This window comes from Dreissena polymorpha, unplaced genomic scaffold, assembly GCF_020536995.1.
Source record: "Dreissena polymorpha isolate Duluth1 unplaced genomic scaffold, UMN_Dpol_1.0 chrUn090, whole genome shotgun sequence".
Classification (NCBI taxonomy): domain Eukaryota; kingdom Metazoa; phylum Mollusca; class Bivalvia; order Myida; family Dreissenidae; genus Dreissena; species Dreissena polymorpha.
The window spans coordinates 71,011-96,833 of record NW_026273404.1 but is presented as its reverse complement, the minus strand read 5'-3'; the positions used below and the strand labels follow the sequence as shown (position 1 = coordinate 96,833).

General features: G+C 34.6%; 1 protein-coding gene across 1 annotated transcript; it reads right to left on the bottom strand.

Annotated features, from left to right (window-relative positions):
• Positions 1 to 3,071: 3,071 nt before the first annotated feature.
• Positions 3,072 to 23,433, bottom strand: LOC127864048 (uncharacterized). The gene is made up of 15 exons (XM_052403733.1): positions 23,356 to 23,433; positions 22,144 to 22,349; positions 21,826 to 21,954; positions 21,229 to 21,347; positions 19,328 to 19,458; positions 18,484 to 18,840; positions 16,036 to 16,179; positions 11,897 to 12,001; positions 10,681 to 11,070; positions 6,583 to 6,788; positions 6,263 to 6,391; positions 5,665 to 5,783; positions 4,678 to 5,235; positions 4,437 to 4,567; positions 3,072 to 4,142 (listed from the first exon to the last, which is right to left on the bottom strand). Exons 1-15 carry the CDS (start codon positions 23,431 to 23,433, stop codon positions 3,072 to 3,074), a joined length of 3,873 nt encoding a protein of 1,290 aa, XP_052259693.1.
• Positions 23,434 to 25,823: the final 2,390 nt, after the last annotated feature.

The window sequence follows — 25,823 nt, the reverse complement described above, 5'->3', positions numbered from 1 at the left end:
GATGTCTATGTTCCATGGTGTCGAATCATATAAGAGTTATAATATGAAAGATCCGGGGCTGTTGGTCATTTTCTGACAAGTTTCGTTTAAGCAATATTTGTAAAGGGGGTCAGGTATTGGCATAATATACAAAATATAAAACATCATTTTTTGTAACAAACTAGGATTTTACTGTTCACAACAAATATTTACACATACCACAAATTACATACATAAGCTTGTTTTAAGCATTTTGTCTACGCTCTCTTTTTATGCCGACAACGAAATAAATAATAGCGTAAAACAGATTTTTATTAAGCATAACTCTAACAATAAAAGAGAACAAATACATACATCCAAAAAGATAAAAAATGTAATTAAATACTTTTCACAAACATCATACCGCAGCGCACTTCACGTTTTTTTTTTAGAGATTATTATAGTCTCATCCAATATTTACGATTTTCACAATACATATATAACACATATAGCTATAGATAAACATTGGCAATTCATACAATGAATTATAAGAGACTTATTCAACGCTTATCAATGTACTTTACATGACTATCGTGATTATACATGGAAAAAACTACATTACCCATACAGACCCTATCAAGAATGCCATAAACTTGTTTCAATATATTGTCCGTCATAACAAAATGAATTGTTGAATTTTTAAATTAAACAATTAAACATCTTAAAAGATCCTCCGATGACCATGGTCATACCTTGATTAAGATGATATAAATCTCCCATGTAATATACACTTAAAATCAGTTTTAATAATGTATACAGTAAAATTGCTAGCAATACATTGAATTGAAGGGAAGTAATCGAACCATATTGCCAACCATTTGTTAGCCCTAAAGAGTTACCTTTCTTCAATGTCATTCAAATGTTCTAGCAAGCAAGTTGATTGCATTGGTATAGTTGCAGTATATACAATGTATTGTTAAAATGTCTTTTAACATTCATAAAATAAATACATTGCATTCTATATGACCATTCTACAACAGACTTATAAGGGACGTTAATGTACATACATTTTATTCATTATTTACACTGATAAACATCAGTAAATTGATACAGTCTCACCTATACACTTTTCAAATGTATTACAACTAATACATGACTATTCTTATGCAATAATAAAAGACTATATTACATGTATGTATAAATATATATATAATAGTTTTAAAAACAGATGATAACCTGCACTATACTGTACACTTCTTATTCACAGAATAACATTTGCTTAAGAAATTATGAGGATACTGCTACTCTAAATACTATACAAACTTTAGAAATTCTAAAACATTAATTAATACAACACGGCGTGCATGCGGACATTCTTTTGGCGGTTACAAATTTTAAAAGTTAAATAGTGGTGGGAATAGCATACATTCTCCAACTGAACATTCAGCATAAGATCTTAAAAATATAAGCAAAAAGTCGAGTTTAAATATAGCTAAAGATCTTAACAGTTGTGAAAATAATCTATTGTGCAAGGTATTGTTTCTGACTTGTAATATGTTACAACATGTTTTTGCTATGGTTTTAATCATATCTGGGTGTGTAAACAAGAACTTGAGTTTATCAGTGTTGTTTAGCGAATGAAAGCTACAATTTACAATAAAAGCCTTTTCAATTAACAAGTTTTTATCATACACATATGTAGGGCATTCTAACAGAACATGCGATTCTGACACCACAGCACTAAAACATAATGGACATACTCTTTCATTTGTCGATACATTTTCATAGCGCCCAGTTTCCAGTCTTAATTGTGCAATACCGCACCTTAATTTGGCTAAAACCGGTCTATGCGGAAATGGAAGAGTAAGTCTATAATAATTTTCAACCTGATAATGATCTTTAAAGAGCCTTTATGTTCGTAGATTATTACGTACATTACCATTTACACCAATAACTCTCTCCAGATCATTATGCCATTGATCAACATGTCTGTTCAAAAGTACAAGTCTTAAATCAGATAATAAATGTTTACAATTAACAGGCTATAGGACGTATGACTGCAGACCAAAATCACCAAACTTTTCTTTCACTCTAAAAGGCCAATTTTTACATCTACTGTCACGTGCAATTATTTCTATCGTGTACAGTTACTATACAGGGTTGATAACATAAAGAATGGTACATTTAACACAAAAACAATTGGCTATTACACATGACACATATTAACTATAACACTAAAAATAAAATTTGCTAACATAAGCACTCGTGATCAGTATTATACTTATTAAATCAACACAAAAGAAAATACTTTTGAAAACGGCGCAACATCCAACATATTGTTTATGCGAAAAATTACTTTTTTTTATGGAGATTTACAATTGAGTATACGTCGAACGAACGATTCTAAACAGATTTACGGGGTATCCAACTGAGTAAATGTCTAGTGTACATGCAAGAGTTTTCTGCTCTGCAACAGAAACCTATTTGCAATGTTCTTTCCAATATCTTATATTTTCTGAAACAAATTCTTTGGAATTTTAGCTGTAGCTTTTGTATTAATCAGCGCTCCTTCTGTTTTGAACAAAAGATAATAATATCGTAAATACCATTTTTTAAATAAATATGTTCAAAACACTTGGATACTTTTCTTACGCAACACTTTTCAATCTTGAATATCTCAGATATGGGTAAAGATTTTGAATACATTTTTTACGTGTGATCAGTTGACTACATTTTGAGCAATCTCACGATAAAATAATTCATCCGTAAGGATCGGACGCTTCAGCACGAGGGGTATGTATGTTGTCATCCTCTTGCACGTGGAAATGTTGACACGCGATATAATTCTAAATATATTTCAATTTCATCATTTTAGGTGGGTTTACGGATGGATGATTTTATAGTCAGCTTGCTCAGAATTTAGTCAAATGATCACATTTAAAAAAAATCATAATCTTAACTTATAACTGAGATGTTCAAGTTTGAAAAGTGTTGCGGTAGAAACGTCTTCAAGTGTTTGTAGGTATATTGAAGATGTTTTGTCACATTTTCCCGAAAATCTAATATATTTGTATGATTTGTGCGTCGGGTTAGACGTAATAAGTTAACTATGTTTAAGCTTTCACTTCTTTTTTTTCTCTACAGAGTCTGAATTCATAATTGTATTTCTCAGACAATCCTTTAAATGCGTTTATGAGATTTAGCGCAACAAATGTTGGCTCTTGTTGTGGACCTTCTCTGCTATATAACTGTGATTCTGTGCGATGGTCTGTTCCGTGTGCTGGCTCGTCCCCCATGCAAGTAGTTTCCTCATTTTTGTTTTGTGCATGCTCGTTGGACTCTTGTTTTTGCTCATCTGCTGATATGTCGTCGTATTTGTTGGCATAGTTTTCATTTTGCTGCGATTGCTCTATTATTTTCGATGGGTTAAATTTACCAATAAGGATTGCTAATGCAAACAATCGGCCTTTTCTGTCCCTGCTACAAACAATAGAACCGCTGTCGCCGGGGACGCAGAAAACATATTCATCAGATCGACTAGTAAAAAACATGTAATTATTTGATTCACTTGGGTCACATTCTGATAGAAATCCCAAACCAGGTGCCGATTTTGCTCCCCAAATGTGAACTGGGGATCGATGTTCTAATGTAAACCCGCTTAGTTCTGCATGTTTCAAAATACCATCTTCCGTTCGAAACCGTGTTTCGCATTCGTTTTGCAATTCCTTAGCGACATCAACTGGAACGATATCGAGCCAATCCAAATCATGTATATATTCAATATGTCCCAGGATCTTGTCGGACACTTTGAGATCACCAGACTGTAAATGTGTAGCTACATGGCGAGATATTAGAGCTACAAGTATGGGCTCTTCTGCATGGACCTGACTTTCTTGTTGAAAGAGTTTTTTAGGTGATGATAAACCGTTGCACTTATTAGCAAATCCTCCTAACGTAGCCTCAATCTGAGGATTCGAAATGGCATCACCGGCTTGCCAATAACACTCCAAACTACCGACAAAGACCGAGTATTTTTCGAATCCACAAACAGCAAGAATATGTATAACCTCATTTGTACACTCACTTTCAGATTTTACAGCTGTGTTATCAATATATATCTTCAGTCGCCCGTTGTTTTTAAAACAGGCAAAAACACCTTGTATTTGAAGAACTCTAGCGCTGATCTACAAGGACACATGTACATATCCGATCAACATATATATTTAGTAATTATTAAACTGATGGCGGTAATTGGTTTATGTTAAAAAAAAAGAAGTCACGTGAGTCATTAAGCTTGACAACCGGAACCTAAACAAATGCGTTTTCTTATTTGGAATCGATAGGAAAGGTTGTCAAATGTTACACCGATAAACATGCTCGTTTTTCTGGACTTTGTTCAGTGTATATGTACATCAACAAACGTTATAAACCCGACATATCAACTTTGTATATGTATTATGCATACGTTGTATACTTACTTCATTTACGTTTGAGGGGTAATTGAACTCGTTTTTTGGAATCAATGGTCGCTCATCTTCAGGTACCTCACTGTTGTTGTACGCCGCTCGTATTTGTTGATAGATTTCTTGCAACGTCTCATTACTATCACCTACATTATATGGAATAAATATATCAGCGATATATAACTGTCATATATTTAAATATGTCCATCAACTTTCAGATGTATACCAAAATGTAAACAAATCCATTAAAAACTACCTGTCTTGCATTCATTCGGGCCAATGTTAGTATCTTTCCCAATTTGCTCCATCAATTTTCTTAATACCGAAAATGAAAACCTTTCAAGAAGATCATCTACAGCGTCTTGCATATCACTTTCCGAAGTGAATGCGACAAGCCGCTGGTGTAAAGATTGCATATCGTTAATACAAGATTTATGACCCAGTATTAAGACGCAAAATTCCAATCCCTTTTCCTGAAGTTCTTCGAAAATATAGGCAATGGTACGGAGCTGCTTATATTCAATAACAAACACGCACGGCGCATATGTACAGTTAATTGTGTTCGCAATATCTTTCATTTCAATGCGACAATCCATTGAAGTGGCAAACTGAAACTTGTTGTATTGTCTCACAGTTGTAAACAGATAAACATCTTTAGACAGGAATGCTTCTCTGTCACGTTCACTGAATCTTGTTTTTGTTAAATGTTTTCTGCATTTCCGTTCAATATCTTGAATTGAAGTTCGACTGTATGTATAAGCAGGAAGGCCGGCAACATCAATCTTGTACTTGTCAAAATGGCTTGTCGGAGCATCTAAAACAATGCCGACATTAATTACATATATCTGTTCAAAACCGTTAAATAAGCACACACTATCGTAAATATGACAAACAAAAATGAACGGATTTGAATTAAAAAATAAATTAAGATAGGTTTAACAACTTCTTTTATTTATACGTGATCAAATCCATACAAACAGCAACACATAATAAGGCGTAAAAAGCTGTTTCTTTACATTTAACACAACCGATAATCAATTTTCGTTAAGACCCAAAACTTTTCTCGTAATCTCGGGTTTTGTTTATTTTCGGTATTTTTACTACCATCGATAATATTACCAAAACTTTGTATATAAAGTAAGAAATGTTGCAAGTAACATTCCCTATTACAGAAGATATACGTTTAAACAAGCGTGTTATTATTTGGCCTTAAACAGCAATAAAACCAATCGGCAGGACATACCTAATTCTTGAGTTAATGTATTCAATTCTACGACTTCCGGTCGTCCAGGTATTTCTCCGCTGGGGGACATTACGTGGTGAACGTTTGACAGCTGAGTACTTGAGCGATTGTCTGAAAAACTACCAAAAACACACATTTTAATGAAAACAACAATACGTATTTGCTTTTATATGCATTCCATTGTTTCAAAACGACTGTTATGAATGAAGTCTAAATAAAACCCTTAAAGCCTTGAAGTTGTTATTGCATACAATTGTGTCCACATGTGTCGTATGTTTCTCAACTAACCTATCGTATTTTGCGTTGTTCAAATGTACTGCTTTCAAGTTATGTACTGCTTTCAAGTTAATGGAACTGCCGTAAAACATAGTTGCGTAAATTGTATCGTAAATTGTATCGAAAATACATAAATAGATACAATTAGTTGTTGATTTATTGATTTGTTATTGATTTGAATATGCATGAATTGATGCATTTTGATTATTACACATTTAGTAATATTTGGACTATTTGGATTTATTTCATTCTTCTGCGGACTATGTCTTATCCTTATGGTTTTGGTTTCATTGAGCATCAAATGACATTAAAGGGCGCTTACCATGAGTTCCCTATGCTAACTTCATGGGTGGCGTTTATGAAGCTAGATGTCCCAAATCTCGTGTTGCTTGTGTTGTCTATAACTGCTATTTTGGTTTCTTTAGCGGTGGTTCCAGTTATATCAGAGTTCCTGAAATAACGACGTATCATTGTTCATTACAAGTATCCTTTCTTTTATGCTCACAAATAACACTCTCTTTCTCAGCGTTTAAAATAAAATAATTATATTCGCAAAACTTAGGTATAACACATTTATAACCAATAAAAGACACGTATATTATACATGTAAAGCATAGAAGACAGCAATTAGGTTTAACTCACCAACTTCTAAAATAACTACTGAAGTCCGCGCCTGTGGATAGCTGACTTTTGCTTGTCGCAGAGGCACCAAAATCCTTCTCGGACAAAAAACACGGTATATCTACCTCGGTTGGATATACAATTGGTCGGGAGTCATCATCCTTTGTCGTATATTGAGGATTGGTTAAGACGTTTCTTGGAGTGTCTTCTCTGACTAACGTTGAACTCTGTGTATAACAATGTCGTGTAAATTATAGATTATACATGTTTATGCGAATATCTTAACCGCGCGAATTTAAGTAAATAGTGGTTATTGATAACCTAAATATACATATGCTTTTATTTGAGAACGTATTAGACTTGATAACAAGAGGATACAAGATCCTTTTTCGCTCACCTGAGAACCGAATTAACATAAGTATTTCAAGCAGCCTTTCCGATGTGTGTAAATCAATGTTTATTCTTACTTTGCTTCTTAACCGAAACAATTTTTGAACTCGGCTGAGATATCATAAGAACATATGTTGTTATGCAGATTAGAAACATAAATGAGACGATAACTATCCACACCGTTGTAGCCTAGTAACATAGTTTTGAATAACGCATGAGTCAGTTTCAAACTCGGCCGAGGTAACACTATAGACAAAACAGGAATCAAGTTCTATGAAACTTGGGAGATAAATGTGGCCTCAAGTGTGTGTATAATGTACAACGAACTTTGGACGACGGTTATCAAAAACGCTCACCATGAGCAGGTGTTGCAGAGAGCTTAGCAAACTAACAGCAATGTGTTCCAACTGTGCTTGAATAATATGGTAATAGAAGACGGTTTGTGTTATAAATAAACAAGTGTTCACTACAAAAAACAAGATGGTCATGGTGGCCCAGTAGAAGTAATGTAAAGAAATGGTTGTTAACGTTGTTTTGTGAAAAGAAAGGGTTTTTTGGTTTTTTGTACCGATATATATATATATATATATATATATATATATATATATATATATATATATATATATATATATATATATATATATATATATATATATATATATATATATATGCGTTATAAGGAGGTTTTTGTGTGTTTGTTTATGCTTTTTACAATAGAAATTTGCTTCCCATTGCAACAAATGTTTATTTTGGATAAATGTGATACGAGGACAGTAATTACAATATGTTGAATTGTTATCATATATCAAAGTATATTATAAGGAAGTAGATGAGTATGAGAATATCAACTAGAAAATCGACATTGATCTTCTTTTTAAGTTCCAAACATCTGACACTTAATCTTTCTCATAGTTAAAATATAGAAGAAAACACACACAAAACATTCGAAAATATATCATATCCAAACAACTGTCAAACTATTTTGGAATTTAAATGCACAACAAATCTGTAACATAAATATATTATTTTTGCAAAAACAACTGTCAAAGCAACTATTTAAACAAACTGTGTTTGTGCTTCTAAAATGTGATTAATTGTTGTTGTTTTTCTAACCAAATCGTTCACATTTTGGACAAAGTTTTTGTAATCTACCAGAACAATTTTCAGACTCACCTTGCAATGATAATTCCAATCATCATCATCGTCTTCATCATCATCACCATCACCATCATCATCATCATCATCATCATCATCATCATCATCATCATCATCATCATCATCATCATCATCATCATCATCATCATCATCATCATCATCATCATCATCATCATCATCATCATCATGTTCATGTTCATCATCATTATCATCATCATCATCATCATCATCATCATCATCATCATCATCATCATCATCATCATCATCATCATCATCATCATCATCATCATCATAATTGTGCACCAACAACCTCATTACAACTAGAGTTGTAACATGGTTTTAATATAGCCATATAAGAAAATACTGCCTTGCCACCGGTTGGCAATGTTTTTCAACTAACTTTAACCATTTTAAAACTCAGCTGAGCTATCATAAAAACAAATGTTTTGACCAAGTTACATGAAGTTTGGTCTATAAATGTGACATCTAGAGTGTTAACAAGGTTTTACTATAGCCATATAAGGGGAAACTGCCCCGCACCCTGGGGGCAATGTTTTTCAACGGACCAAAACTATTTTTAAACTTAGCCTATCAATCATAAGAACAAATGTTCGGACCAAGTTTCATGAAGATTTGACTATAAATGAGACTCCTAGAATGTTAACAAGGTTTTACTATAGCCATATTAGGACAACTGCCTTGCCCCCTTGCGGCCATGTGTTCAACGGACCGAAATCATTTTCAAACTCAACTTAGCTATCATTGTGAAAAATGGTATGACAAAGTTTCATGAAGATTGGACCATAAATGTGACTTCTAGAGTGTTAACAAGGTTGTACTTAAGCCGTATAAGAAAAACTGCCCCGCCCCCTGGCGGCCATGTTTTTTCAACGGATAGGAACCATTTCAAACTCAGCCTAGCTATCATAATAACAAATGTTCTGACAAGTTTCATGAAGATTGGACTATAGATGTGACTCCTAGTGTGTTTACAACGTTTTAATATAGCCATATAAGCTTAACTGCCCCGCCCCTGCTGGCCATGTTTTTCAACATACGGGAACCATTGAATAACTCATCCGAGATATCATAAGAACAAATGTTCTGACCAAGTTTCATGAAGATTGGACTAAAAATAAGACTTCTAGAGTGTTAATAAGGTTTTACTATAGCCAGTAGCCATGACGCCTCACCCCCGGCGGCCATGTTTTTCAACTGACCGGTACCATTTTCGAACTCAGCTAAGATATTATTAAGACAAATGTTTTGACAAAGTTTCATGAAAAATAGAAAATAAATATGGCTTCTAGAGTGTTAACAAGCTTCTTCTTTAATTTGACCTAGTGACCTAGTTTTTACCTCACGTGACCCAGTTTCAAACTCGACCAAGATATCATTGGGACAAATCTTCTGACCAAATTTCATGAAGATCAGACAATACATATGGCGTCTAGATTGTTAACAAAGCAAAATGTTGACGACGCACGACGGACGACGCACGACGGAGAAAAGGTGATCTCAAAAGCTCACCATGAGAACGTTGTTTTTAAGGTGAGCTAATTAATATAAAGCTTTCTGTCTTACACGAGGAGACCTACTGAAAATGAGGATTATTGTAAATAAAACAGGCAAAAATGTGTTCCAAACCATACATCCCAATGACAAAGTAGCCTTACACTTGCCAGTCTGATGGAAATATCATATCAGTACAGAGTTCAAAAACTGCACCAGATCATACATATTTTGTCACTATTCGCCAATAGCCATATATTATAGACCTAGGCTAAATCCACCAGTAATTATGCACATTTCTATTTCTAAAATTAGTACTATTAAGGTCTACCTGCTTCTTTACTAGATGCCTTTTTTATATAAAACTTAAAAACAAACACAATTTAATTAGTCCCTTTATTCATAAGATCCCTTTCTACCAGGGAACATAAAATAATTCTGACTGGCCCTCAAGTTGAAAACCCTTTACCACTTGGTTACGTATTTTGACGTATTCATAGTCCCTTAGAAAGTTCAATTTGATTTAAGACCTTTCTTACTAGATTCAAGTATTAAAGGCTTCATTTCCAACCCTTAGATACTGATGAGCAGCACACAGCATAAAACATGAACAGACTGTGAGCTACTCGCAGGCTGTTCTGGTTTTACGCTGGTTGCAAAAGCAAAAGCCATTTTCAATTTACTTCTTATGTGGGAAAGGAATAATACTCCTAAGTTGGTAAAATACTAAAAATATGCATCCTCACCAGTGATGAATGAAACATAACATGTTTAAATGCAAATGAGCCTCGCTCTGGGAAAATGGGGCATAATGCATATACATAAAGTGTTGTCCAAGAAAAGCCTGTACAGTCCGCACAGGCTAATCAGGGACGACACTTTCCACTTTCATAGGATTTTTTGTTCAAAAACCCGTCTAAAGGAAATTCCACTCCAGGTCAAACGTGTCATCCCTGATAAGATTTTGCGGACTGCATAAGCTTATCTGGGATGATACTTATCGAACATGCATTAAGCCCCACACTGGATTTACGAACCCATTTTTCTTAAGCCCCATAATACCGGTGGAGGAGGCGTAGGTTTCTCCACTTTTTCCTCTTCGACTAACTTTGCAGAATGCACTCTTGCTTGTTTCAGAATGTCGTTAATGTCCGTCCGAGGGGTTACACTACCCGGTGTTTGGGCTAAAATTGGCGGAGTTACCAAGGTGACGGTCCGTTCTAGAGAAGGCGGAGCCAAAACCGTTGGGGCAGTCTCAACAGTCGCTGATGAAACGATCTCGGAAGTCAGGGCAATTCGTTTTTCCGGAGTTTGTTCCAATGAAGGGGGTGGAGCTATGCTAGTGGATTGGGCCTGCATGGGAGGGGCTACCGATACCGTGGCAGTGGGGGGTGGGGGTAGCACACTGGCTGGCGCAGGCTCGTCAGGTACATGGGGGTCAAACTGAGAAATCTACAAACAAACATGCATCAACCAGTCTTGCGCGGGTTAGTATTAAAACAAACAAGCACACATTTCAATGGCAAAACAAGTTTGTAAATAATATTAGATAGCAAAATAAAGGAACGAACATAACTGAGTTCTCACAATCCAATGCAAATTCTGAACCAAGAAAAGTAATATCAATGTTAGCACCATAGAAACATACAAATATGTGTTGAAAATGTCTCTGAAGCAAATAGCTTTTGACATGCAGAATTGTATTACAACATTTAAACATGCAAAATTGAGAGCGCCTAAATATAGAGATACCTGCAGCCTTACAATATCAGGGGTACCATATGTAAAATAATGGAGGCCGATAAAATGCTTGATACCTGTGAAACATTCTTTTAAAATCATGTATAGCTTTCCAAAATCAACATTTACACCAGCTTGTTTACTTCCTAAGTGATATTTTTTCCCAAAATCAATAGGAAAAGGGCCTCTTCAAAATGAGCTAAGAAACCCCCCTTACTTGCTCATTTATTTCTTTGATTGGTTAATTTTGTTGCTTAATACTATTTCACAAACCAGCTAAAGACAATACTTACTTGATAATTTTTTTCTGGTCCTTTGATTGGTTCGATTTGCTGCTTAATACTATTTCACAAACCAACCAAAGACAATACTTACTTGTTCATTTGTTTCGAAGCCTCTGATTGTTTCTTTTTGTAGCTAAACACTTTTCACAAACTAAACCAAGACAACACATACTTCTTTATTTGTTCCTGTGCCTTTGATTGGTTCATTCTGTTGCTAAATACTATTTAACAAACCAGTCCAAGCAAAGACTTACTTGTTTATTTGTCTCTGAACCTTTGATTTGATCATGTTCTTGCTTAAAGATTTTTGTCTGTTCCTCCATATTCGAGGCATCCTCACGTTCTTGACGCAGCTTCTCCTATAACATTAAGAGCAAAACAATTTATCCACGATATTTATTTCATTTGTGGAAAGTCATTTTGAATGTAATTTTTATCTTGCAGGATAAATGGTCTGGACAATTAAATGTTTCATGCCTGAAGAGACATACAGTATCAGTATTGTTTCATTGCAATTAAGGTAGCGCACCTCTAATGATTTCCCGCGATTTATTTTACGATCATTGCCGATCTTCAATGATCGGTTATTTCCGAGAGATGAATTTTATTTTTTTCAAAGTTCGAATTTTGTTATATGTTTACGTTATTCCTTTAGAATACATTATTTTCACAATAAATATTGACTTTGATCCAAATATTATCTGAAAAAATACGATTTCGCGATTTCTTCAAAGATTGGCGAGCCTTTTACCTGTTTACTTATTGATATCTAATTTAAGCTAGCACAATGTGAAGTTGTCGTGGCCTGGTGAGTGGTTAAGGCGATGGACTACAAATATTTTGGGATCTTCACGCGCAGGTTCGAATCCTGCCGACATCGCATACTTTTTGCGACACGTTTTATTTCTTTTCTAACGTAATTTGATTTAATATAGCATATATGCTATGTTTTTTGTTTAATATGTTGAAATTTTTATGCACATCCTTCAATATTTAAAATTAAAACAACGTTATGGCTAAATTGGGTGATTAACTGCTGAAAATACGAATGATGCATGTTGCATTTTTATTTTTATTTCAAAAAGTAAACGGTAAATCTGTCTATTTCTTTGTATTTTTGCTGTATATAGTGTTTCTATAAAAACTATGTTTAAAATATAAATCAAATGATACTATTTTGAATTTTATGACACTTTGTTTTTAACCGACCCAATTTTTACTTGGCTGAAATCACTTACATTTCATGGCGCTCTTTCATAGATAAAAATTTGTAAAAAAATAAATGTCTGTAAAAGAATACTTATTTCATCTTGTTTAAATATTAAACACCTTTACTGCATCTATACACACCAACAGCATGCCCATATTTGGAAATTTGAATGAATTATGGAACTTTTATATACCCCAGGAGTGAAAATAAACTGTACAAAAGCTGAGCGTAGGGGTGGTTTTGAAAAAAAACGGTATGTTTTTTTAAAAAGCATGGAAAGCCTACCTACAAATTTGCATGTAGTTCAGTGAAATGATGCTGATTAAGAAAATAATTAATTAGATTATATTTGGATATGTGCCCATTAGAGGTGCGCTACCTTTAGTAGCAAGACTGCAATACAATGTCATTTTCTGAATAAGTTCTTGCAGTGTTGATCACCAACATTAACTGTTATTTTTAACTAGTGAATGTTATTAGCGAAAATAACATTTAACCCTTTACAACTTAGATACGTATTTTGACATTTTTGTAGTCCCTTAGAAAGTAAAATTTAATCTAAGATCTTCCTTACAATATTCAATTTTTAAAGGCTTCATTCCCAACCCTTATATACTGATCAGCAGCAAACAGTATAAACCTGAACAGGGTGCGAGTTACTCGCAGGCTGTTCTGGCTTTATGCTGTTTGCATATTGCCATTTTCACTTTGCCTCTGAGTGAAAAAGGAATAATTTGCGCGCTATATTCAACCTACCTTTTCTTTGTGCACATGTAAGATGTGATAAATAAAAACACAACAGTACGTAAGCAGGGGCTTATGTTATATACAATGAAGTTTACCTTATTGCAGTATGAACATTCACGTGTTCATTCGGAAGAACTGCCCTCAATATTTTCACACAAAAAATAGGCTGTTAACACCTGGTTAACCCTTTAACATTTAGATACGTATTTTGACGCATGTGTAGTCCCCGTGAATGCTAAATGTAATTAAAGACCTTTCTTACTAGGTTAAAGTTTTAAAGTCTTCATTTCCAACTCTTAGATATTGATAAGAAGCAAACAGCATAAACCCCGAACAGACTGCCAGTTACTCGCAGGCTGTTCTGGTTTTATGCTGTTTGCGCATGGTCATTTTCACTTTGCTTATGAGCGGGAAAGATGAAGGCAATTAAAGTTTGACTCATTTTCAATACAACTAAGTGCAACCATTTCACAACACCCGAGTAGTGCAGACTATGGTGAAACATTTGTGCAATACATGTGTTATACAAACACATCATAAAATATCATGCAAAACGTAAAGGTAAAACTTTGTAAAATGTGAAATTCATTTTCAAGGAAACAATAATCATGTTCAGGCTAAACATTGTTATTCAAATAGTGGGTGTATTTGTTAAAGAGACAATCAATTTGCAAGGTAGTATTGTGAAGTGAGATAATCAATTTTCAAGGGAGTACAGTGATAATCTACCTACATGTAAGATAGCTACAAGAGTATGTTCACAACTCACAAGTCTAATAACTATTGACAAAATAAAGAATTTGATTTGCAGATAATATAAATAAACAAGTAAAAAACACTATTATTAGCAAAGAATATTGTCAGTGGAGCTAATCTAGCTTTAAGTCAGATAGCTATATAGATATTATTGTGTTCAAGGGAGACAATCTACCTACCCAGGACAGACAATCTATTGAGATCATATAGTATTTTCAGGGGAGGTAATCTACCTACCCGTCTGGCTAACTCTTCCTTCGCCCACTGGCGAGTTTCTTGCAAGAGTTCTCTTTCCCGTAGAGGGGGTTAGTGAACACTACTATTGGAGACTATATTTCATTTTACAAAATGCACTACAATGAAACGTGATGCTCAGACATATTAACTAGACACTTGTGAAGTCTGTTACTATACTTACGTGCATTAATTATTTTAGTTAAACAATATCTACAAACTGTATAGGCATCTCTTTTGATGACATTTTAATGAAGCTAAGCATGTTTTCTCTTTAATTATGCAACGATTGAAGCTGTTTTTCTTCATGGCCCATGCATATGACTTCGCTGTTGTCGTGGTGAAATAGTCAGTTTGTTTTTCGGTCCCAGACTTTGTTGATGTCAGAATTTTAGTATTTAGACTGATCAACTGAGAAGTTTAATAATATTATCATTAAAATCATTAAAATAATAATAATGTAAATATTATTTAATACATGTTGTGGAAGTTATACATTTACAGAAAGATTTATCTGTTAGTTTATGTTTTAATGAATTTACATTTCATATACTCAAAAGGTATCAAGTCAAAAGTTAGGTATTGTATAGAGAATATGCGTATCTAACATATTAACGTTATATGAATAAACTTACACGTCTCAATGCATTCTAAAACAAATGCCAATCTATATTGATATGAGAAATGAATTTCAATTGTATAGTTGTCATACAACTATAAACCATCCCCAAAGCTATTTTGTACACCACAATCAAATTGTTTTTGGGACAAACATAAACACAAGGAAATTATAAATATAAATGTCTTGCAAAAAACGATTGACAAATGTCTGTGATGGACTAGTAGCAGCTACTGTGGCAAACACAGACATTTAATAATTCTGCATTAGTATAACTATGCACACGACAACAAACAAACCAACCAGCCTAGGCAACTAAACATACATGCATGGTAAAGCCCGCAGCATATAGAAACAACAACAACAAGCAAAACAAAAAAAACGGCTGAAAAACAAACACACCACCAACCGTAAATCTACCGTGGCTTTAATCTGTGCATTTGTACACAAGAAAACTTGTTGAATTGATATTCATCGCTGAATAAATTTGAATTTTTGATGGGTGCAGTTTCTATTCACCGATGAAGTTTCATGTTGAAGTCTTGTATTATATCTGAGATTTAGCCCGGTAAAGTTACATCATACAAACACAAAAAGTCACATAACTCTTATTTAAGAAATCGTAGGGTTATGGTTCTTGTGCACATTGACATTTCCTGTTAAAATCTTAAAAAGTTTCTGAGCTATAGCCCTGAAAAGTTTGTGACCGACGGACGGACAATGCCAAAACTATATCCCTTCGCTTTCAGAGGGGGATAACAACATATGTTGACTGCAAAGGTAAATTTGCACGCTAAAAAGACAAATCAACGGCCACACAACCTCACCTTCATAATCAGCAGATGTTCAGCGCCCTCTTTATCAATACTGGGGTCAGGAGCGCGCCCAATCTGTGGGATGTAGCCCAGGGGTGAACTGGGCGTGTCTGGTGACGGCTCATCCAGACTGGCCAGGTCAAAACCATCACAGATCTGGAATTATGTGGTGAATAATACTACTGATGATGTCTTGCACAAATGTTCTAAAGCTATAAACTATCGCAAATAACTTTTGTAGTAGCATTGAAACTTAGATTTGAGAAAGTAAAGCGTTTAGCTGCTGTTTAATTGCATGTTTACACACATAAATGTACTAAACAGTCTTACATATTAAATGCTTTAATGCAAATGCTTCTTGATAATCATATTTGTTTATCTTTAAATAAGTTATATTATGTAATTCCCTGTCGAGGACTTATTTTTTTGTATAAGTGTTCTTAACCAAAGGCAGAATGCCTGATTGCAAACAAAATATGAAACTAGGAAACTGAATCAATAACAATTCAAATAACCCTTTCCCCCGTAAGAAGCTAAGTTAAAATGGCTTTGCAACCAGCATAAAACCAGAACAGCCTGAGAATAACTCGCAGTCTGTTCAGGTTTTATGCTGTTTGCTGCACATCAGTAACTAAGGGTTGTAAATGAAGTCTTAAAAACTGAATTTAGTAAAAATGGTACTCAATTATCGCCACGCTTTTCGGAAAAAGTGGGGATATTGTGGTTATCTCCGTACTCCGTCCGTCCGTCCTGGCCACCTGCTTCTACTACACTATTAGCAATAGAACATTGAAACTTACACACATGGTAGCTATGAGCATATATGCGATAGTGAACTATATGGAATTTTGATCTGAGCCCTGGGTTAAAAGTTATGGGGTTTGGGGTGGGGCCGGTTCAGATATTTTCCTGCGACCGCGTTTCGAAAAAGGCTCATAACTAATGTATCCCTCCAGATATTGCTTTCATATTTGGTATGCATGTGTATCTGGACAAGACCTTTCCCAGCGCATAAAAAGTTTTGACCCCTGTGACCTTGACCCTGAACTTGTGGTTAGCTTTAAGGTTTCGAAATCTGTGACCGCGATTCGAAAAAGGCTCATAACTACTGCGTCCCTTCAGAAATTGCTTTCATATTTGGTATGCATGTGAATCTGGACAAGACCTTTCCATGCGCATGAGACACAAAATACCTAGATACTGAAAGAATTTCATTTGAATTTTCTTACTCCCTAAAGAGTTTCTTTTACCAAAGGCCCTTCGTATATAAGCCTTTAAGTCACAATACTCGAGCATGACTGATGCTGACGCACGATATTCATGTCATTGTTAACATTTCAACGAAAGGTTTAATAGTTTTTAAACTATACTCGATATGTGAATTTTTTATTATTTAATATAGGGAAAATGTTCAAGCGAACTGCATGAATCTGATGAGAAATTGAAAATTTTATCTTATATATTGATTGTAACATTTTCAGTCAATGTTCAGGACATTAATTTAACCCTCTACCACTTAGATACGTATTTTGACACGTTTGTAGTCCCTTGTCAATTTAATTTAATTTAATACCTTTCTTACAAGATCCAAATTTTAAGGCTTCATTTCTAACCCTTAGATACTGATGAGCAGCAAACAGCATAAAACCTGAACAGACTGCGAGTTACTAACAGGCTGTTCTGGTTTCATGCTGTTTGCACATAGCAATTTTCACTTTGCCTCTGAGTGGGAAAGGGTTAACACTTCAGGATATATATATGTATATATATATATATATATATATATATATATATATATATATATATATATATATATATATATATATCCACGTTTTATTCCCCCTTTCACTGAGCTCTGAATTACCACCCCATGCTTAACATTGTAAGAACACTTCAAAGACACACAAATCAAATTTCAATAACTCATCACTTCAACATTTCTAATATCATGCAAAACAAATCTGACTACCTTGTTCAAGCTTAGCAAGCAACATTATATTCTCTGTAATTCATAACACATTCAACCTATAATTTAAGCACAGCAAAATCTTTTGAAAATTATAAACAAATATAAACTTTTAAATCACAATCCTTGGTATGCGAATGTAAAAGTTTTTACCATAATATGAGACACGTTTTGGGGACACTCGGTTTTATGCATTTGTGTAAAGTGTCGTCCCAGATAAGCCTGCATAGTCAGGGACGACAATTTCCGCCTTTACTAGATTTTTGCTAATAAGTGACTCCCTTTCTAAAAAAACCCCCCATCAAAGCTGACAGTATTAATGCACATGCATTAAGCACAGTTTGCCCAGCGCAAGGCTCGTATGTAGATATTTCAGTAAGATATTTTGGAATATTATAACCAAAAAAAACTTTGTAATCACTATCCTAGGTATGCAAACGTTATCGTTTTTACCATTATATACAGATATTTCAGTCAGTCACAACTTGTCATACCGGGGTAGGCGGCTTCACAGGAGTTTCCTCCCCTGTTGTCAAGGGTGTGGTCACAGGGGGCGAAGCTTCCGACTTTTTGGGCGGGGCAACAACTCTGGGCGGGCTTACCAAGGTGACGGTCCGTCCTAGAGAAGGGGGAGCCAAAACCTTTGGCGCAGTCTCAACAGTCGCTGATGAAACGCCCTCGGAGGTCAGGACAATTCGTTTTTCCGGAGTTTGTTCCAATGAAGGGGGTGGAGCTATGCTAGTGGATTGGGCTTGCATGTGAGGGGCTACCGATATCGTGGCAGTGGGGGAAGGGGGTAGCACGCTGGCTGGCGCAGGCTCGTCAGGCACCTGAGGGTCAAACTGAGAAATCTACAAGCAAACATGCATCAACCAGTCATGCGCGGGCTAGTATTAAAACAAACAAGCAAACATTCCAATGAACAGACTGCGAGTTACTCAGATTTAACGGCTGTGTTATCAATATATATCTTCAGTCGCCCGTTGTTTTTAAAGCAGGCAAAAACACATTGTATTTAAAGAACTTGAGTGATGATCTCAAACGACACATGTATATATCTTATCAACATATATATTAAGTTAATATTAAACTGATGGCGGTAAGCGGAATATGTTAAAAATAATAATAGAAGCCGCGTGAGTCATTTGGCTTGACGACAGGAACCAAAAAAATGCGTTTTCTTTTTTGGAATCGATACATTGTCAAAAGGTTGTAAAATGTTACATCGATAACATGCTCGATATTCCGGACTTTGTTCAGTGTATGTGTACATCAACAAACGTTATATACCCGACATATCAACTATGTATATGTATTATGCATACGTTGTATACGTACTTCGTTTACGTTTGAGGGGTAATTGAAATCATTGTTTGGAATCAATGGTCGCTCATCTTCAGGTACCCCACTGTTGTTGTACGCCGCCCGTATTTGTTGATAGATTTCTTGCAACGTCTCATTACAATCACCTACATTACATGGAATAAATATATAAGTTATATATAACTGTAATATATTAAAATGTGTCCATCAACGTTCAGATGTATACAAAAATCTAAACAAATCCATAAAAAAACTACCTGTCTTGCATTCATCCGGGCCAATGTTAGCATCTATCTCAATTTGCTCCATCAATTTTCTTACTACCGAAAATGAAAACCTTTCAAGAAGACCATCTACAGCGTCTTGCATATCACTTTCCGAAGCAAATGCGACAAGTCCCTTGTGTAAAGTTTGCATATCAGTAATCCAAGATTGATGGCCTATCATAAAGACATCGCTTTTCGAAGCGAATGCGACCAGCCGCTTGTGTAAAGTTTGCATATCATTAATACAAGATTTAGGACCAAGTATTAAGACGCAAAATTCCAACCCCTTTTCCTGAAGTTCTTCAAAAATATGGGCGACGATACGGAGCTGCCTATATTGAATAACAAAAACGCACGGCGCATATGTACAGTTCATTTTTTTCGCAATATCTTTCATTTCAATGCGACAGTCCATTGAAGTGGCAAACTTAAACTTGTTATTTTGTCTCACAGTGGTAAAGAGATAAACATCTTTAGACAGAAATGCTTCTCTGTCACGTTCACTGAATCTTGTTTTTTTTAGATGTTTTCTGCATTTCCGTTCAATTTCTTGAATAGAAGTTCGACTGTATGTATAAGCAGGAAGGCCGGCAACATCAATCTTGTACTTGTCAAATTGGCTTGTCTGAGCATCTAAAACAATGGCGACATTAATTACATATTTTTGTTCATAAAAATTAAAAAGAACACACTATCGTAAATATGAAGAACAAAAATGCACGGTTTTAAATTCAAAAATACATGAAAATCGGTTTTACACCTTCTTTACGCCAACTTCTTATATGAACCAAAACCCTCGCGCAAGGTGAAGAATATGTCATTTGCTACAGATCGAGAAATGGTAAATCAAATGTTTAAAACATAATGGTTTTACTTTCAACAATGTATTCATATTTTGAATATAGTGTTAACTAAATGAAATGATTTCGTACATATCTAGACATTATTTTGATTTTGGCACCACAACGGCTTTCGCTGTGTATCGTTATTAGCTTGTGAGACGATATGATTACTTTTGTTTCTTAATATTTATGGATATATAAAAGAATCTTCTACTTGTATAATTTCTTTTTATCGCCGTTTCCAAAAATTGTTCAGACATAATACATAATTTTTTTTTGTATAGCTGGTTTAACAGAACTGACTAATATCACGACGGTCAGTTAATAAACCAGCTCTAGGGGCCTATGGTTATGCAAATACCTGACAAGTGCCCTACTTGATGCAGTCGTAGATGAAACAGGCAGTAAAAATACTTTCATGACCAATGCCCGCACACCAAGATCCTCAGATTTGTAGTCCAGCGATCTACCAACAAAGCTAGCCGGCCCGGTTTACAAAGTTTTCTTCTTTTATTTATATGTGATCAAATTCTTACAAACCGCAACACATTATTCGGCATAAAAAGCTGTTTCGTTACATAATCACAACCGATCCTAAATGTTCGTTAAGACCCTAAACTTCTTTCGTAATCTCGGGTGTGGTTTATTTTTGATATTTTTTACTACCAACGATAACATTCCCAAAACATTTTTTGTATAAAAAGTAAGAAATGTTGCAAGTAACCTACCATATTTTTGAAGGTAAACGTTTAGATAAGCATGTTATTTTTTTGGTCTTAAACGGCAATAATCAATCGACAGGACTTACCTAATTCTTGCGTTAATGTATTTAAATCTACGACTTCCGGTCGTCCAGGTTCTTCTCCGCTGGAGGAGATCACGTGGTGAACGTTTGACAGCTGAGTACTTGTGGGATTGTCTGAAAAACTACCAAAAACACATATTGTACTAATTATAACAATACGTAATGGCTTACGTAATGGCTTTGATATGCATTCGATTTCTTGAAAACGACTGTTATGAATGAAGTCTAAATAAAAGCCTTGAAGCCTTGTAGTTGTTATTGTTTACAATTGTGTCCAAATTTTTCGTTTATTTCTCAACTAACCTATCGTTTTTTTGCGTTGTTCAAATGTACTGCTATTTAGTTAATAGCAAACCTGCCGTAAAACATAGTCCCGTAAATGGTATGGTAAATTGTATCGAAAATGCTATAAATAAATACAATGTGTTGTTGATTTATTGATTTGTTATTGATTTGAATATGCATGAGTTTGATTAAATGCATTTTAAAAATTACATATTTAATAATTATTTGACTATTTGGATTTATTTCATTCGTCTGCGGTCTTATCCTTATGGTTTTGGTGTAATTATGCATCCAATGACATTAAAGGGCGCTGACCATGAGTTCCCAATGCTGACTTCATGGACTGCGTTTATGAAGCTAGATGTTCCATCTCTCGTGTCACCTGTGTCGTCTATTACTGCTTTTTCAGTTTCTGTTGCGGTCGTTCTGATTATATCAGAGTTCCTGAAATAACGACGCATCATTGTTCTTTACAAGTTTACGTTCTTTTATGCTAAAAAATAACACTCTTTCTCAGCGTTTAAAATAAAATAATTATGTTAGCAAAACTTAGGTATAACACATTTATAACCAATAACAGACACGTATATTATACATGTAAAGCATAGAATGCAACAATTAGGTTTAACTCACCAACTTCTAAAATAACTACCGAAGTCCTCGCCTGTGGATGGCTGACTTTCGCTTGTCGCAGAGTTACCAAAAACCTTATGGAACACCAAACACGGTATATCTACCTCTGTTGGATATATAATGGGGCGGGAGTCACCATCCTTTGTCGTATATTGAGGATTGGTTAAAACGTTTCCTGGAGTGTCTTTTATGACCAACATTGAACTCTGTTTATAAAAATGTCGTGCAGTTATAGATTAAAAGCATGCTCTTGTTAATGTGTATATCTAAAACCGCGATTTAAGTAAATAGTGGTTATTGATAACCTAAATATATGTTTTTATTTGTTTTATTTGAGAACGTATTAGACTTAATTGCAAGAGGATAAAAGATCACTTGAGAACCAAATCATCTTTAGTATTCCAAGCAGCCTTTTCGATGTTTTTAAATCAATGTGTTTCCTTACTTTGCTTTTTACCCTAAACAATTTATGAACTCAGCTGAGATATCATAAGAACATATGTTGTTATGCTGATTAGGAAAATAAATTAGACATAAAAAACGGTCCGCCCCGTTGTGGCCTGGTAACATAGTTTTGAATAGCACATGATCCAGTTTCGAACTCGGCCGAAGTAGCACTGTAGCCAATACAGTGTTATATAAAACTTGGGAGATAAATGTGGCCTCAAGTATGCACATAATTTACATGTTGAAAACGAACTATGGACGACGGACAACGGTGATCAAAGAAGCTTACCATGAGCAGATGTTGTAGGGAGCTTAGCAAAAAGCATTTTGCTCCAACTGTGCTTGAATAATTTGGTTATAGAAGACGGTTTGTGTAATAAATAAAAAAGTGTCGACTACAAAACATTCAAAATTATTGCGATCTTCATAGAAATTTCATATTGTTTGTAAGAACAAGCTCATAAGTATAATATTTATCCATTTTTACGGTATGCTCCTGCTATCCTGGGTTAGAAACTAACAATTGACCTCAGTCTATTTCCTTTTTTGTACAAAGGACATATGTTTTTTTATGCATGAACATATAGTGCCCGCCACAAATTTACGGGGTCGTTGTCCTGCTTGTTTCCCTCCCTAGCTTCCAGTACTTATAATAGTTATAAACTACCGACAATTTTGAATGTGCTTTAACAAGACAAATATTTCTGAATAATAATTACGTATGTATTTTCGAGATCTGTTGGGTAAAAAATACACATAACTGACCAGTTTGGGTAGAGTGGAGTCTAAATTTCCATCAAACTCGATGCCTTCATCCACTTCTTCCCTCTTATTGGTATTCATCGGTGGGATTCTTGTTAGTTTTTTTTCTTGCTAAAAAGTGATTGGTAATAGCATGTACATGTGTTGATTTCCTATATATTATCCAAGTTTTACCCATCTGAATTACAATTCCCATATACAATGCATGTACTATTTTATTATACATATGTTCAATTTGTTTCATTTATCGTTGTTTAAGTCATGTAGAGGTAGTAAACTACATCTTCACACTTTTTCTGCATCAGCATAGCAGATTATTTATCTTGTTTGCGTATGAGTTAGTATAATTCTGTCGGTCATTGTTCTGCTTAAATTAAATATTGCCTGAAAGTGCACTCTAATGACCACATGATTTCAGTTAATAAAAACTTAAGTTTAAGTTGTAAAAAGAATTTAACGTGTTATCACTTTCGTTAAAATATAATTATAACAAAAAAGATCGCATAATATAGACAATTCGGTCGATAAAGTAGTATCAGGAATATTTTAGCGTATCTAATGTGACACTTTCTCAGACAAACGCGTAAACACGGTTAAATTTGCATATTTCCTATGTTCCTATGTTGTACCTCATATAGAATAGAAGAAGGAATGGATGTCGCTCGCTCAACAACCATAGAGCATCCAATGCTACCGGTGCCCTGCGCTTCTTTCTCTTTCTTTCTTTCTCTTGTCTTGCGTCTTTTATTTTCACGTTCACTTTGCGACGGCACATGTTCAACATAACTTTTTTTCATGTACCCTAACCGGCTTTCTTCCGGAAAGGTTTGCAGGAGAACCGCTTCCTCCTTTGCTTCAACCTTCAATAGCGGGGCGAAAGCATCTACATCAAATATGGGATACTACTATCACTAATACTAATACTAATACGATACTTAACTACAAGTAAGTGTAACAAATTTGGAGGTATTATTTTCATATCAAACAGCTTTAACGTTATCAGCATTTCTCAATCCTATATTCCTAAATTTTATTTAACTACAAATGAAAAATAACATACAGGTATAAAGTTGGATTTATGCGATGATATCTGCCCGTCATATGACTTCATATTAATGTCTTTTTCTATGTTAAAAAGACTCAACGGTTTGAATTTATAAAAAAAACGAGAAATATCTTACATGTGAAGTTTTGATTCTTTTTTCAGTTATGAAATTTGGTGAAGACTAATATAATAAGTGTTGCAATTATTAAACTACGTTTGAAATTATGTAATAACATTCTCACGAAAACACGATAGCATATTTGCTCCTTATATTATAAATCGATCTTTCTTCGAAATGATGTATATTTTGTATTTACTTCATGCTGTTATTGCATATGTATGTAAATGACGACGAGCTTTACATGCTTAAGTCTAAATAAACGATTATGTTCTGTTCTGGTTTTGGTGGAATATATTACAGGCTGGTGCTGTTGTGCGGCCTTAAGCGCGCGCCACTTCGTAAAATGTGCTCGGTGCTCTTCATCAGGGGGTACCCTAGCCAACTTTGAACGTCTGGAAAATGCGAAAGTTTGCAAACAGCTATTCGTATTGACTTACTGATCAGTTGGGGGTATCAAGAACTGAATAATAACTGAAAAACGGATTATAAAATAACCATAAGGTATTTTTATCATGAGTAAAATTCGTGCAATTATATCTAGCCATATTTGTGCTAAATGATATTTGACGACAACGTCTGTAAACGTGTACGTTATGTCACTTTACCAATCTTTTAATTTATATGTATTCATTCGTATTTTAAAATAATAATGTTCTAATGATACGATACGTGCATATCCAATAAAGTTTTAATTGTCATATGTGAAGATTTCTATAAAATGTGTAATTTTCATGTGGATATACTTGGCGAAGTGTTATGGAAAATTAATGGCAAAACCATGCAAATGAAACCTATATATGCGTGAGCTTTACCACTCACGCACGTGCATGAGCATTTACCTGCATCTATTAAAAACAAGCGCAATGGCAACCAATATGTAGGTAGCGATAGCAGCGACACCGATACCGACCATACCGAGATTCGTACCTGAAGGTCATATGCAATCAACTGAATTGACCATACATTTTTGTGTATTTGTGTTAAAGAAAGTCAATATTAACTTTATAATTGCGAATTCTATTAGCATGCATTACAGGCTTGAATCTTTTCCTTAAGACGTACTCGCGTTTGTTTGTGCACGCGATTAATAAGATGAATGACAAAATAACAGTTTGTTAGCGGGGTATTATCGTATGTATTTATTTCGATTCAATAGGTATCCATCTCAACAGTTTATCCAATATATTCATTAATACAAAGTCAGTTTGATGGTAATGTTGACAAACTTTAATATAACATTAAAGTTAAACAGGGCATTTATGTATTGGAATTTTTTCTTCGCAAATAATTGTTTGAATGTAAAAA

What these genes read in the sequence shown, in the direction of transcription:
- LOC127864048 (XM_052403733.1), bottom strand. Translation starts at nt 23,433, where the DNA reads ATGAATACCAATAAGAGGGAAGAAGTGGATGAAGGCATCGAGTTTGAT. An exon ending in CTGTGAAGCCGCCTACCCCG is followed by an intron (nt 16,180 to 18,483) that starts GTATGACAAGTT and finishes ACATAATTCCAG; the next exon opens with ATCTGTGATGGTTTTGACCT. An exon ending in AACCTACGCCTCCTCCACCG is followed by an intron (nt 6,789 to 10,680) that starts GTATTATGGGGC and finishes TGTTATACACAG; the next exon opens with AGTTCAACGTTAGTCAGAGA.